Source organism: Salvelinus sp. IW2-2015, linkage group LG32, assembly GCF_002910315.2.
Source record: "Salvelinus sp. IW2-2015 linkage group LG32, ASM291031v2, whole genome shotgun sequence".
In the NCBI taxonomy this organism is placed as follows: domain Eukaryota; kingdom Metazoa; phylum Chordata; class Actinopteri; order Salmoniformes; family Salmonidae; genus Salvelinus; species Salvelinus sp. IW2-2015.
In genome coordinates, this window is record NC_036871.1 from 27,067,344 (window position 1) to 27,082,816 (window position 15,473).

A 15,473-nucleotide genomic window follows, 5' to 3' on the forward strand; every position below is an offset into this window, starting at 1 on the left:
TGAGGACAGCCATGGTAAAAAGAAAAAAGGTATGATGTGAAACATGGTTGACCAGTAGGAACTAGGAAGATTGCCAGCTTTGTAATGTCTAACTGAGTGGACACTACACAGTGAGAGATTCTCATACATTTCAGCTGTATACTGTAGGAATCACTGTCTGTGTCCTTATAGTCTAACTGCGGGTTGTCAATTAATAAAATGCTATATATATATATATACATATTTATATTACTGCATTCTTGTCAACAATGAACAGTGTTGCCATAGTCTTACTACCTATTGGTACGCCTTCATGTCCGACATGTCTGCATTCCATACATTGCATTTCCATATTATTGAAATAACAATGATAACTCATCCCCCTCATGCCACCTACTGTTTTTTTATCTTCCTATATTGTCTGTTTTGACAGTTCATTCATGGAATKATTTACTATTTGGCACTATTAGCATATTGTAGGTAATGAACATTACATCTTGGCACCTGTCTAATGTATGGAAAGCTATATGAAAGACAATGTGTAAACATACTAACATGTTCATACAGAGGAACACACACACACCACACACACTCACACACTCCCTCCCTCCCGGTTCCTGATAGTACCTCTGGTTCCTTTGGGGCAGGGTCTTTCCACTGTGGCTCCAGTGTGTGCCTGGGGCCAGGAGATACCCCTCCTCATCGCTCCCTCACAGAAGCGCCTGGGGGTGGGAGGGATCTCTGGGGTGGTGGGGTCAGCTGTACCATGGGGGTCCTCCRCTGGTTTACCCGCCTCTCTCTCTCTCCCATCCCTGGGGTCTGCTGGAACTGTGCTGTTAACTGGGACCTTGACTATGACCATGGTGGTGGTGATGATAGTGGTTGTCTCAGGCAGGGCCGAGGAGAGGGAGACATCTTCTATAGTTGGCACTAGGAGAAGAAGAGAGCAGAGAGAAAGTGGAGGTTATAGCTTTAATAAAACCCAGCCTTACCTTGAACTCCCTTTATACCTTTCAGACATACATCAGATATAACAGTCAGCAGGGAAAGTTCAAGGTAGTTTCAGTGTTTTAGTTCCACACCGCTTGGAGGGATGGCTGCTCTATGCTCTACTGAGTCACGTCTACTGGAGAGTCTACAGCAGCACTCAGGTATTACTCCACACTACTCCTCCTCTCTGTTCTGTTCTGTTAGGAGGAAACCTGTAAACACTACCTCAGCTATTTTCACCTTTACCCAATCTTGAAAATAACAGGAGGACAGGTAGTGTAGCAGCATCTGCCTGGCCTGGCTCTGCTTGGCAGTGATGTCCTTCTTGAGGGAGAGTCAGTAGGCTGATTAATATCAACAAGGAAGACAAATCCTGCCTGCATTTGACTATTTTCTCCTCCCTTTCATCTCTCCCCTTGATAAAGCCGACGTAAGAAAACTAAACTGGAATGCTCTGGGCAAAAACCATACATCAGCTATAATGCTCAGCTGCTGTATTCAATGCACAGCTATAAAGAACATCTGTGTGGTGTGTGTTGTGTGTGTGTGGTGTGTGTGTGTGTGGTGTGTGTGTGTGGTGTGTGTGTGTGTGTGTTGTGTGTGTGGGTGGTTGTGTGTGTGTGTGGTTGTGTGTGTTGTGTGTGGTGTGTGTGTGTGTGTGTGGTTGTGTGTTGTGTGTGGTGTGTGTGTGTGGTGTGTGTGTGTGCGCGTGCGTGCTGTGGTCACCAAGAAGGTGTGGTCCCTAGGCCTTTTCTACAGTGTCTACCCATTTGTGTGGTCACAGCACTGTGAATGTACAGTAGAATGAATGAAAGAAAATAAGAAAATAGATCAATAAAAACAGTATGCGTACAGCCTGCGTATGAGCATGATGACTACACTGGCTGCCTCTTGCCTGACTGATTACATATCACAGCCACACGATTGCTAGCGCTGATAAGAGGTGGCTTCCCACAAGGAGGTCTGCTACTCTGAGAGTCCTGCAGTGCTCTCTTCAGAGGCCCAGGGAACAGGCAATATCTTGCTATCTGACGCTCCATCATCAGACACATATCTCCATTTCCTCCCCACCTGAATGRTGACAATGCCCACATTTAGCGTCTGGGCTCTGAAGAGACTCGTCGTCTTTGTTTAGTGTTTCTGTTTCAGTGGAATATTGAAGTTCATAACAATGTCCTGTCTGTGTCTGTCTGTGTTAAGGAAAAAAGAGCTGAAAGTGCATAACCAACAATACATTAAATCTAGCATGACGTGGTTCTCAGAAAAAGAGGGTAAAAAAGGGTCCCAGGCAGCGACACATTTCTATTTAGAAATGTCAGGCAGGATCAGTCAGCCGTGTTGCAGTGTTGTTGTGTTATGACATTTCACTCAATGACCTTTTCTCCCATGGCAGAAGCAGAGTTTAATTGGGCCGTACTCATTCCTTTATTGTGTGTCCGTCTGTCTGTCAGCCACACACTCAATTGCTCGTTCACACATTTCTGAGCACTAAGTAACTATGCAAATGGCACTGACATATGTCCAGTTTATTGTTGTGAGAACAGATGTTGAGAGGATCTTATAATCTGAACAAAATTATAAGTAGGTTTACAATTGGCTTATTCATCCCCCTCCTCTCCCCTGTAACTATTCCCCAGGTCGTTGCTGCAAATGAGAACGTGTTCTCAGTCAACTTACCTGGTAAAATAACGGATAAATAAAAAATAAAAAATAAAAAAATAAAGGCAACATGCAACAATTTCATCGATTTTACTGAGTTACAGTTCATATAAGGAAATCAGTCACTTAAAATAAATAAATTAGGCCCTAATCTATGGATTTCACAACTAGGCAGAGGTGCAGCTAAGGGTGGGCCTCAGAAGGCATAGGCCCATACACTTGGCATCAGACCCACCCACTGGGGAGTCGGGCTAAGCCAATCAGAATTAGTTTCCCCCCAAAAAAGGGCTTTATTAAAGACAGAAATACTGGGCTGGCATGGTTATACGTTGTCTGCGGTTGTGAGGCCGGTTGGACGTACTGTCAAATTCTCTAAAACTACGTTGAAGGCAGCTTATGGTAGAGAAATTAACATTAAATTATTTGGCAACAGCTCTGGCGGACATTCCTGCAATCAGCATGCCAATTGCATGCTCCCTCAAAACTGTGGCATTGTGTTGTGTTACAAAACTGCACATTTTTAAGTGGCCTTTTATTGTCCCCAGCACAAGCTGCACCTGTGTAATGATCATGCTGTTTAATCAACTTCTTGATATGTTACACCTGTCAGGTGGAGGGATTATTTTAGCAAAGGAGAAATGCTCACTAACAGGGATGTAAAACTAATTTGTGCACAACATTTGAGAGGAATACGTTTTTTTGTGTGTATGGAACATTTTGGGGATTTTTTATTTCCGCTTATGACACATGGGACCAACACTTTACATGTTGCGTTTATAATTTTGTTCAGTGTAACTTCCGGTCTCTCTGTCGGTGTCCCTCTCTCTCTCTACCACTCTTTCGGTCCCTATCCCAAGTGGCTGTGAGAAACTAAATGCTTACGGAAACTGCAAAATACCAGCATACTGAGAAAAACACTCACACTGCAGTGTCACTATTCTCTGTGCACCAGTCTAATGTACGCTCTAGAGACTATTATAGCTATTGATGTGCACTGGAATTCTGGTTTAGTTGTAATTTGGAAGTGCCTGAGTGTGAACCMCTGACTACCTCCTTTCTACAGCGATAGACAGATGAAGGGAATTTTTTTTTWGAAAAAAAACAACAACTAAAGAAATAGAATCTAAACCACTTGTCAAAGAGGCCCATTTTCCTGTTACATTTCTCTTGATGTCTCCATCCACCGCCCGGCCACACACTACAATTTTCTTTTGATTATGATGAGCCATTTCACCAATGGCGGTTGAAAGCCGTGTGTCCTCTGCTAGCACTCAGCCCAAAGAGGGGCCATCTCAATTAGCTGTCATTTCACTCAAAAGCCTAAAGGTTCAATGCAGCTCTTTTTATCTCAATATCAAATAATTTCTGGGTAACAATTAAGTACCTTACTGTGATTATTTTTGACCGTTTTAATTCAAAACAAACAAAAATATATTCTTAGCAAATAGCAATATCTCAAGCAAGAATTTAGCTAGGAGTGTCTGGGAGTGGTCTGAGTGGGGAGGGGAAAACTGAAAACTAGCTGTTACTGGCAGAGAACTGGTTTGTGACTCCTTATATTAACTAATTTACCGCCTGCTGATGTCAACAGGCAGGCCAAAACTCCCTCCCAAACAGCTCTTACACTAAAAGGGCATTATCATAATTTTCACAATTTCACAGTATAATTCCAACCTCATATGCCCAATTCATATGGGATTCATTTTACTGGGGGAGATAGAGTTATGTAATTATGTGCACAAGCACAAATCACCAGATCAGTATTTTTTAAGTCAAGTTCTTCCACACGATCTCAACAAACCATTTCTGTATGGAGCTTGCTTTGTGCACGGGGGCATTGTTATGCTGAAACAGGAAAGGGCCTTCTCCAAACTGTTGCCACAACAGTTCTTGTGCTGACGTTGTTTCCAGAGGCAGTTTGGAACTCGATAGTGAGTGTTGCAACCAAGGACAGACCATTTTTACGATCTACGCGCTTCAGCACTCGGTGGTCTGAGCTGGTTTGGCCTTCCACTTTGCGGCTGAGCCGTTGTTGCTCCGATACATTTCCACTTCACAATAACAGCATTTACGGGGCAGCTCTAGCAGGGCAGAAATTTGACAAACTGACTTGTTGGAAAGGTGGCATCCTATGACGGTGCCACATTGAAAGTCACTAAGCTCTTCAGTAAGGCCATTCTACTGGCAATGTTTGTCTATGGAGACTGCATGGCTGTGTCATCGATTTTATACACCCGTCAACAACGGGTGCGGCTTAACTAGCCGAATCCACTAATTTGAAKGTGTGTCCACAAATGTTTGCATATATAGTGTATGAAGGGGATACATGTTTTAACTTTCACAGTGAATGCTTTCGTTTCTAAGTTTTGTGCCAATGATTTGAACATCGGCAAATGCGGCAGTAAAAAACATTGAGCCTATTTAATGTAACCCTTGCGGTTAATAGATTGTTAAGCAGCATTTACAACTGAGCTTCATTTGGGGAAATTACAAGTTCACTTTCTCATCCATAGCCTAAAAACACATCTCAAGTACAAGTGCGCTGTTTAGTTCACATCTGCAGGCTGGGGGAATTAAGGACGTCTTCTACCGCGGATCGCAAAAATATGATCACATTTCTTCAATTCAAATATTATGGCGACAGTATACCAAAGATGATTTGGTATGGTTTAGAAACTTGGGAGCCAAGCTGGAGTTCAGTGTATCCTGTTATCACCTAGACACGTTGAAATATCTCCAGGCCTAGAATAAAAACCTCCAGGCTTCTGTAATAACTGTCAATTTATTTTAAAAACTGTCCGTTTGTAWAGAATTTATCCCATCCGAATCGTCCTCTGAAATAACAGACATTCTGGGGTAATAATTACACAAAAGTYCTCTAGTAATACCATAGAGATAGAGGACTAATCGTTGTATCTGTGCCATTATAGCGTCAGCGCCACTGAGGCAATCTCCATTTTGAAGTAGTACAATTTGTTCTTCACGATTGGCTTATCCCTCCTGATAACACGCTTGGACATGCCTCCAAACAGTGTCACCAGGAGGGATCAACCAATGAATTTGGAAGTCCCACCCAGTTGACTACATTAAAATGGTGGAAGCCCTCAATGGAGCCTCCTTGCTAATATGGCCTTTTGGCCACTAGAGGCCTCGATCATTYTCTATGACTAATACTAGTCCCGTGCGAATAGGGCTATAGTGTGAAAAATATAAAAACACAGGAAATCACATTTTTGACTGCACTGGGCCTTTAAAGTCTCTCTTGGTGGGAGGCAGAAGCCTAGGACACTCTGGGTGGCATATGTTTAATCTGTTATAAATAACACGAGGTGCTCAGAGGCTGAGCAGCACTAGATTCTTTTTTAGGAAGTTCTGAAAACTGAATAGAAGTAACTAGATAGAATGGAATCGAGTRCAGGACACTGGGAAAGCAAAGGAAATACTGTCCACTGAAAAACGTGTCAAAACTAGATACAACTAAATAGAATGAACTAGACAGAATACATCGCAAATAGAAGGGACCTTTGAGGATGGAGGAAAGGGTTAATTAAGCATAAGCAATACCCTTCACTAAAATTCAAGATGATAAATGTAGATAAAGTTCCATATTTTAACATCTTTCGAAAAATGAAATAATAATGAAATAAACCATGATAAGATGATCAGAGGCATAGCTATGCTGTTTGTCTAAGATAGCTATTTCTGTTAAAGGCCTAGTCCCCCCCCTCATAAAAGCCAGATTTCCCATGGCTCTGGAGTCTGGACATGTTTGCCATTATCTCTGAAGAATTGGGAAAACGCCGTGAAGGTTATCTAAGAAAGTTTGACAGGGAAACAACATAATAATGGGCTATCACCATCAGTGTGTCTGTGGTSTGCAAGAATCAGACATCTTCTGACTTCTGCAGAAACAAGTTATTTCAGTCTTTACCACAATTTAAGGTTTGTTTTGAAATCAATGATTGGTGAAATGAAAGGGTTGATTAAATAGTCAACCGACTGATTGAAAATGTAAAATACTGGAGTGCCACTATATCAGCGTAACAATATATCCAAATAATTAAGCTAAGTCTCAGTGAACTTCCAAAACTCAGAATCCTCCTAACTTCAAACTTGAGGGCGTTATGACATTATCTTAATTCACACAGTATTTGTCTAAGTGTGAATGTGGCCACCTACGTGGACTGCAATAAGAAGACAAAACAGCCTGTACCAAACTGTTGGACGTCACGCCAACGCACCACCATCCTACACTGCAACCCCATGAATAAGGAATGGTGTGAGGGTGAGTGTGTCTGAATATCTTAAACTTAAAGGAAGTAAACAGCAGTACTTGTGAGCCACAGTTTTGGTGTTGCTTTTTTGAAGATCCCTACGCCAGTAGCTAATGATAGAGAAACAACACCCAGAAGACATGAATATTACATTAGTTTGTTTTTATGCAGTCTCACCCTGCTCTGCTCGAGCCTATGTGAGGCGCTTATGTGAACATCAGTCCTGTGTAGCTAGTAGCTTCGGTAATGGGTCTAAGTGAACCACCTGGTCACATACTGTAGCCCTTTTATACTGCCCTGGGAAGACAGGTTTTTCCAGATGTTGCCTTTAGTACAATTTKGAATAAATGATGGGTCTTCCTGGCAGAAATGGGCAGAAATGACTGCCATCACACAGTGGATGAAGTGAATAAGTGAAAGGTGTAGGTTGTTTTCTTCCTAGTGTGTGCTCATTACCTGTATTTATTGGACTAGAGCAAATACCACGTCCAGCATTGGAGTTGCATTGCTGTGTGCGTTCTTGACACTTGTTCTTAAAGATCAAGAGACAGAAAAAGCCCTGCCACTGCCAACCAGACAGGTTCTGGAGCTATGTGTTCGGATTTACAAGAGTTGAAAATGAATGACACCTCATACCTCCGGCAGGGACACCAGCCCATGGACCCACTTTGAGATGTGAGGAGAAAAAAGGAGGTGGCTAGCGGCACAAGCAAAAAACATACTGTATTATTTCATGTTCACTTCAGCTATCAACAGCCTCTCTTCCAGTTCTTTAAATGTCCACTTCAACAAGTCAAAATATTACAATCCACTAATCATGAAGTCAGACTCATGAAGACTTGTGCCATGTCAACAAGAGGAACAAATGGAGTTGTTCCAACCATACGCTTGGCACCTTGATCCAGGACACACACACACACAAACATGAATCTCCTTGCTGATGTGTTAATTCCTCCTGATCCACCAAGTGGCATGGACCAACCCATGAGATCTGCGTAAATATTCCCTTTGTTTCTGCGCTTCTAAGAGTATAAAGGTCAATCCCCAAAGCCTCACTGTGTGTCTGTCACAATACAATGTATTAATGAGCCCAGCAAGTGCTTCATCATGGCACACTTCAATGTTTAAAAAACATCAAAATCAATATGTATAACTGAGTTTTATAAGCAGCCATATAGAATGAGCCGAATGTCGATTTGATATTAGCAAGCTTTGTAAGGCAGAATAAGATTTAAGCCATTAGAATCTCACTTACTAGCTTTTTCCAAGTCCATGTACAGATGTAGGATCTTCATTTGATTACCATGTTGCAGGAGAACTTTCCTGCCTAGTGTACTTGAGGTTTAAAAAGGCTTCTGAACCCCTACAAAAATGTAAATCAATTATAATCCACATAATAAACATTTCCTGTTGCTGCAGGTTTATTTTCCAGCTGTAGCAAACTGGCTCAAATTAAGATCCTACATCTGTATGCAGCAGCATGGCCTTCCTTCTGCCTGTGTTGTCGGATCTCTCCATGTGGCTTAACCCTACATTTCTCCAGCGGCACTGCTCCTTTCATTGAAGCTATGAATTGAACGCTCAAATTTAATGCTTCTCAGATCAATGCTACCTCAAAAGCAAATGAATGTTCTCCCTTCGTTACTTTGAAATGCTCCTGGCAATTATAGTCTCCCCTGATTAGTCTTTTGAATTCACTGGACCGAGACCCAAGTCGATGTCTTTGAGGCATCTCAGACAATACCTTCTAAGTGTCAATACAAATGTTGTAATGGGCGACACTAAGGGATGCATTCTATTGGCACGTCGGAGCAAAACAATCTCTTAAATAGTGAGTCTTCYTCTTAGGAGTTGGAACCATCAAAATATTGATCACTGGTGTGGTGTCTGTGTGTTGAGAACCTTTGTGTTTTAACACTCATAACCGTGTAGTGAATTCAAATGAATCCTTGGCGTTTTCAATATATCTTTGAGGAATTAGACAGGTATCAAATACATAACATGCTTGTTTTTTTACATAGTAATACAAAAAAAGTATCAAAACTATATATAAAAATACTACATAGGCCTCCCGGGTGGCGCAGTGGTCTAGGGCACTGCATCGCAGTGCTAGCTGCGCCACCAGAGTCTCTGGGTTCGCGCCCAGGCTCTGTCGCAGCCGGCCGCGACCGGGAGGTCCGTGGGGCGACGCACAATTGGCCTAGCGTCGTCCGGGTTAGGGAGGGTTTGGCCGGTAGGGATATCCTTGTCTCATCGCGCTCCAGCGACTCCTGTGGCGGGCAGGGCGCAGTGCGCGCTAACCGAGGGGGGCCGTGTGCACGGTGTTTCCTCCGACACATTGGTGCGGTGGCTTCCGGGTTGGAGGCGCGCTGTGTAAAGAAGCAGTGCGGCTTGGTTGGGTTGTGCTTCGGAGGACGCATGGCTTTTGACCTTCGTCTCTCCCGAGCCCGTACGGGAGTTGTAGCGATGAGACAAGATAGTAATTACTAGCGATTGGATACCACGAAAATTGGGGAGAAAAGGGGATAAAATTTAAATAAAAAAAAATACTACATAAACATTTCGAAACATTATACAATTATATACACACACACACACACACACACACACACACACACACACACACACACACACACACACACCACACACACACACACCACAGTTGAGGTCGAAAATTTACATACACCTTAGCCAAATACATTTAAAACTCAGTATTTCACAATTCCTGACATTTAATTCTCAGAAAAATTCCCTGTCTTAGGTCAGTTAGGATCACCACTTTATTTTAAGATGTGAAATGTCAGAATAATAGTAGAGAGAATGATTTATTTCAGCTTTTATTTCTTTCATCACATTCACAGTGGGTCAGAAGTTTACATACACTCAATTAGTATTTGGTAGCATTGCCTTTAAATTGTTTAACTTTGGTCAAATTTGGGGTAGCCTTCCACAAGCTCCCCACAATAAGTTGGGTGAATTTCGGCCCATTCCTCCTGACAGAGCTGGTGTAACTGAGTCAGGTTTGTAGGCCTCCTTGCGCACACATGCTTTTTCAGTTCTGCCCACAAATTTTCTATGGGATTGAGGTCAGGGCTTTGTGATGGCCACTCCCATACCTTGACTTTGTTGTCCTTAAGCCATTTTGCCACAACTTTGGAAGTATGCCTGGGGTCATTGTCCATTTGGATGCCCATTTGCGACCAAGCTTTAACTTCCTGACTGATGTTTTGAGAAGTTGCTTCAATATATCCACATAATTGTCCTCCTCATGATGCCATCTATTTTGTGAAGTGCACCAGTCCCTCCTGCAGCAACAGCGCCCCCACAACATGATGCTGCCACCCCCCGTGCTTCACGGTTGGGATGGTGTCGGCTGTCAAGCCTCCCCGTTTTCCTCCAAACATAACGATGGTCATTATGGCCAAACAGTTCTATTTTTGGTTTTCATCAGACCAGAGACATTTCTCCAAAAGTACAATCTTTGGTCCCATGTGCAGTTGCAAAACCGTAGTCTGGCTTTTTTACTTGAAGGTTTTGGAGGCAGTGGCTTCTTCTTTGCTTGGCCAGCCTTTCAGGTTATGTCATATCTGACTCGTCTTCAAAGACTGTGGATTATAGATACTTCTGTTACCATTTCCTTAAGCATCTTCACACAGGTCCATCGCTGTTGTTCTGGGCTTGAACTTGGCACTTTGTTGCACAAAAGTACATTATCTTCTAGGAGAACAGAACGCGTCTCCTCCTGAGGGCGGTATGACAGCTCGTGGTCCCATGGTGTTAATACTTGCATACTATTGTTTGTACAGATGAACATGGTACCTTCAGGCATTTGGAAATTGCTCCCAAGGATGAACCAGACTTGTGGAGATCTACAAACMAAAAAATCTGAGGTTTTGGCTGATTTCTTCTGATTTTCCCATGATGTCAAGCAAAGAGGCACTGAGTTTGAAGGTAGGCCTTGAAATGTATCCACAGGCACACCTCCAATTGAYTCAAATTATGTCAATTAGCCTATCAGAAGCTTCTAAAGCTATGACATCATTTTCTGGAATTTTCCAAGCTGTTTAAAGGCAGTGTCAACTTAGTGTATGTAAACTTCTAACCCACTGGATTTGTGATACAGTGAATTATAAGTGAAATAATCTGTCTAAACAATTGTTGGAAAAATTACTTGTGTCATGCACAAAGTAGATGTCCTAACCGACTTGCCAAAACTATAGTTTGTTAACAATTAATTTGTGGAGTGGTTGAAAAACGAGATTTAATGACTCCAACCTAAGTGTATGTAAACTTCCGACTTCAACTGTATGTATGTATGTATGTATGTATGTATGTATGCATGTATACATACACACACACACATACAGTGCCAGTCAAAAGTTGACACACCTACTCAATCAAGGGTTTTTCTTTATTTTTCGACATTGTAGAATAATGAACATCGAAATCAAATCAAATTTTATTTGTCACATACACAGATGTTAATGCGAGCGTAGCGAAATGCTTGTGCTTCTAGTTCCGACCATGTAGTAATATCTAACAAGTAATCTAACAATTTCACAACAACTACCTTATACACACACGTGTAAAGGAATGAATAAGAATATGTACATACAAATATATGGTTGAGCGATGGCCGAACGGCATAGGCAAGATGCAGTAGATGGTATAGAGTACAGTATATACATATGAGATGAGTAATGTAGGGTACGTAAACATTATATAAAGTGGCATTGTTTAAAGTGCGGGAGGATCTACATTTCTCCAGCGGCACTGCTCCTTTCATTGAGTTATGAATTGAACGCTCAAATTTAATGCTTCTCAGATCAATGCTACCTCAAAAGCAATGAATGTTTTCTCCCTTCGTTACTTTGAAATGCTCCTGGCATTATAGTCTCCCCTGATTAGTCTTTTGAATTCACTGGACCGAGACCCAAGTCGATGTTTTGAGGCATCTCAGACAATACTTCTAAGTGTACTACAAATGTTGTAATGGGCGACACTAAGGGATGCATTCTATTGGCACGTCGGAGCAAAACAATCTCTTAATAGTGAGTCTTTTCTTAGGAGTTGGAACCATCAAAATATTGATCACTGGTGTGGTGTCTGTGTGTTGAGAACCTTTGTGTTTTAACATCACATAACCGTGTAGTGAATTCAAATGAATCTTGGCGTTTTCATATATCTTTGAGGAATTAGACAGGTATCAAATACATAACATGCTTGTTTTTTTACATAGTAATACAAAAAAAGTATCAAAACTAATTATAAAAATACTACATAGGCTCGCCGGGTGGCGCAGTGGTCTAGGGACTGCATCGCAGTGCTAGCTGCGCCACCAGAGTCTCTGGGTTCGCGCCCAGGCTCTGTCGCAGCCGGCCGCGACCGGGGTCCGTGGGGCGACGCACAATTGGCCTAGCGTCGTCCGGGTTAGGGAGGGTTTGGCCGTAGGGATATCCTTGTCTCATCGCGCTCCAGCGACTCCTGTGGCGGGCAGGGCGCAGTGCGCGCTAACCGAGGGGGCCGGGTGCACGGTGTTTCCTCCGACACATTGGTGCGGGTGGCTTCCGGGTTGGAGCGCGCTGTGTAAAGAAGCAGTGCGGCTTGGTTGGGTTGTGCTTCGGAGGACGCATGGCTTTTGACCTTCGTCTCTCCCGAGCCCGTACGGGGTTGTAGCGATGAGACAAGATAGTAATTACTAGCGATTGGATACCACGAAAATTGGGAGAAAAGGGGATAAAATTTAAAAATAAAAAAAATACTACATAAACATTTCGAAACATTATACAATTATATAACACACACACACACACCACACACACACACACCACAACCACACACACACACACAACACACCACACACACACACAGTTGAGGTCGAAATTTACATACACCTTAGCCAAATACATTTAAAACTCAGTATTTCACAATTCCTGACATTTAATTCTCAGAAAAATTCCCTGTCTTAGGTCAGTTAGGAATCACCACTTTATTTTAAGAATGTGAAATGTCAGAATAATAGTAGAGAGAATGATTTATTTCAGCTTTTATTTCTTTCATCACATTCACAGTGGTCAGAAGTTTACATACACTCAATTAGTATTTGGTAGCATTGCCTTTAAATTGTTTAACTTTGGTCAAAAGTTTTGGGTAGCCTTCCACAAGCTCCCCACAATAAGTTGGGTGAATTTCGGCCCATTCCTCCTGACAGAGCTGTGTAACTGAGTCAGGTTTGTAGGCCTCCTTGCGCACACATGCTTTTTCAGTTCTGCCACAAATTTTCTATGGGATTGAGGTCAGGCTTTGTGATGGCCACTCCCATACCTTTTGACTTTGTTGTCCTTAAGCCATTTTGCCACAACTTTGGAAGTATGCCTGGGGTCATTGTCCATTTGGATGACCCATTTGCGACCAAGCTTTAACTTCCTGACTGATGTTTTGAGAAGTTGCTTCAATATATCCACATAATTGTCCTCCTCATGATGCCTCTATTTTGTGAAGTGCACCAGTCCCTCCTGCAGCAAAGCGCCCCACAACATGATGCTGCCACCCCGTGCTTCACGGTTGGGATGGTGTCGGCTTGCAAGCCTCCCCGTTTTCCTCCAAACATAACGATGGTCATTATGGCCAAACAGTTCTATTTTTGTTTCATCAGACCAGAGACATTTCTCCAAAAAGTACAATCTTTGTCCCCATGTGCAGTTGCAAAACCGTAGTCTGGCTTTTTTATGAAGGTTTTGGAGCAGTGGCTTCTTCTTTGCTTGGCAGCCTTTCAGGTTTGTTCAATATATGACTCGTTTCACTGTGGATATAGATACTTCTGTACCAGTTTCCTTCAGCATCTTCACAAGGTCATTGCTGTTGTTCTGGATTGACTTGCACTTTTTGCACCAAGTACATTCATCTCTAGGAGACAGAACGCGTCTCCTTCCTGAGCGGTATGACAGCTGCGTGGTCCCATGTGGTTAATACTTGCATACTATTGTTTGTACAGATGAACATATGGTACCTTCAGGCATTTGGAAATTGCTCCCAAGGATGAACCAGACTTGTGGAGATCTAACAAAAAAAATCTGAGGTTTTGGCTGATTTTTCTGATTTTCCCATGATGTCAAGCAAAGAGGCACTGAGTTTGAAGGTAGGCCTTGAAATGTATCCACAGGCACACCTCCAATTGACTCAAATTATGTCAATTAGCCTATCAGAAGCTTCTAAAGCTATGACATCATTTTCTGGAATTTTCAAGCTGTTTAAAGCAGTGTCAACTTAGTGTATGTAAACTTCTAACCCACTGGATTTGTGATACAGTGAATTATAAGTGAAATAATCTGTCTAAACAATTGTTGGAAAAATTACTTGTGTCATGCACAAAGTAGATGTCCTAACCGACTTGCCAAAACTATAGTTTGTTAACAATTAATTTGTGGAGGGGTTGAAAAACGAGATTTAATGACTCCAACCTAAGTGTATGTAAACTTCCGACTTCAACTGTATGTATGTATGTATGTATGTATGTATGTATGCATGTATACATACACACACACACATACAGTGCCAGTCAAAAGTTGACACACCTACTCAATCAAGGGTTTTTCTTTATTTTTCGACATTGTAGAATAATGAACATCGAAATCAAATCAAATTTTATTTGTCACATACACAGATGTTAATGCGAGCGTAGCGAAATGCTTGTGCTTCTAGTTCCGACCATGGTAGTAATATCTAACAAGTAATCTAACATTTCAACAACAACTACCTTATACACACACGTGTAAAGGAATGAATAAGAATATGTACATACAAATATATGGTTGAGCGATGGCCGAACGGCATAGGCAAGATGCAGTAATATGGTATAGAGTACAGTATATACATATGAGATGAGTATGTAGGGTACGTAAACATTATATAAAGTGGCATTGTTTAAAGTGACTAGTGATACATTTATTACATCCAATTTTTTATTATTAAAGTGCCTTAGATTTGAGTCAGTATGTTGGCAGCAGCACTCAATGTTAGTGATGGCTGTTTTAACAGTCCGATGGCCTTGAGATAGAAGCTGTTTTTCAGTCTCTCGGTCCCAGCTTTGATGCACCTGTACTGACCTCGCCTTCTGGATGATAGCGGGGTGAACAGGGAGTGGCTCGGGTGGTTGTTGGTGGTTGTTGTCCTTCCTGTGACATTGGGGGTGTAGGTGTCCTGGAGGGCAGGTAGTTTGCCCCCGTGATGCGTTGTGCAGACCTCACTACCCTCTGGAGAGCCTTACGGTTGTGGACGGAGCAGGTGCCGTACAGGCGGTGATACAGCCGGACAGGATGCTCTCGATTGTGCATCTGTAGAAGTTTGTGAGTGTTTTTGGTGACAAGCCGAATTTTTCAGCTCCTGAGGTTGAAGAGGCGCTGCTGCGCCTTCTTCACTACGCTGTCTGTGTGGTGGATCATTTCAGTTTTGTCCGTGATGTGTACGCAAGGAACTTGAAACTTTCCACCTTCTCACTACTGTCCCGTCGATATGGATAGGGGGTGCTCCCTCTGCTGTTTCCTGAAGTCCCAATCATCTCCTTTGTTTTGT

General features: G+C 42.4%; 1 protein-coding gene across 8 annotated transcripts in view; it reads right to left on the reverse strand.

Annotated features, from left to right (window-relative positions):
* The window catches only part of LOC111956576 (adhesion G protein-coupled receptor L2-like), a 144,656-nt gene that overhangs the window by 44,867 nt on the left and 84,316 nt on the right, over window positions 1-15,473 (reverse strand). For all 8 annotated transcript variants that reach the window (XM_023977064.2, XM_070436627.1, XM_070436625.1 and 5 more), the window contains exon 6: window positions 607-909. In XM_023977064.2, coding sequence (XP_023832832.1) covers window positions 607-909 — 303 coding nt within the window. The remainder of the gene's footprint in view (window positions 1-606; window positions 910-15,473) is intronic.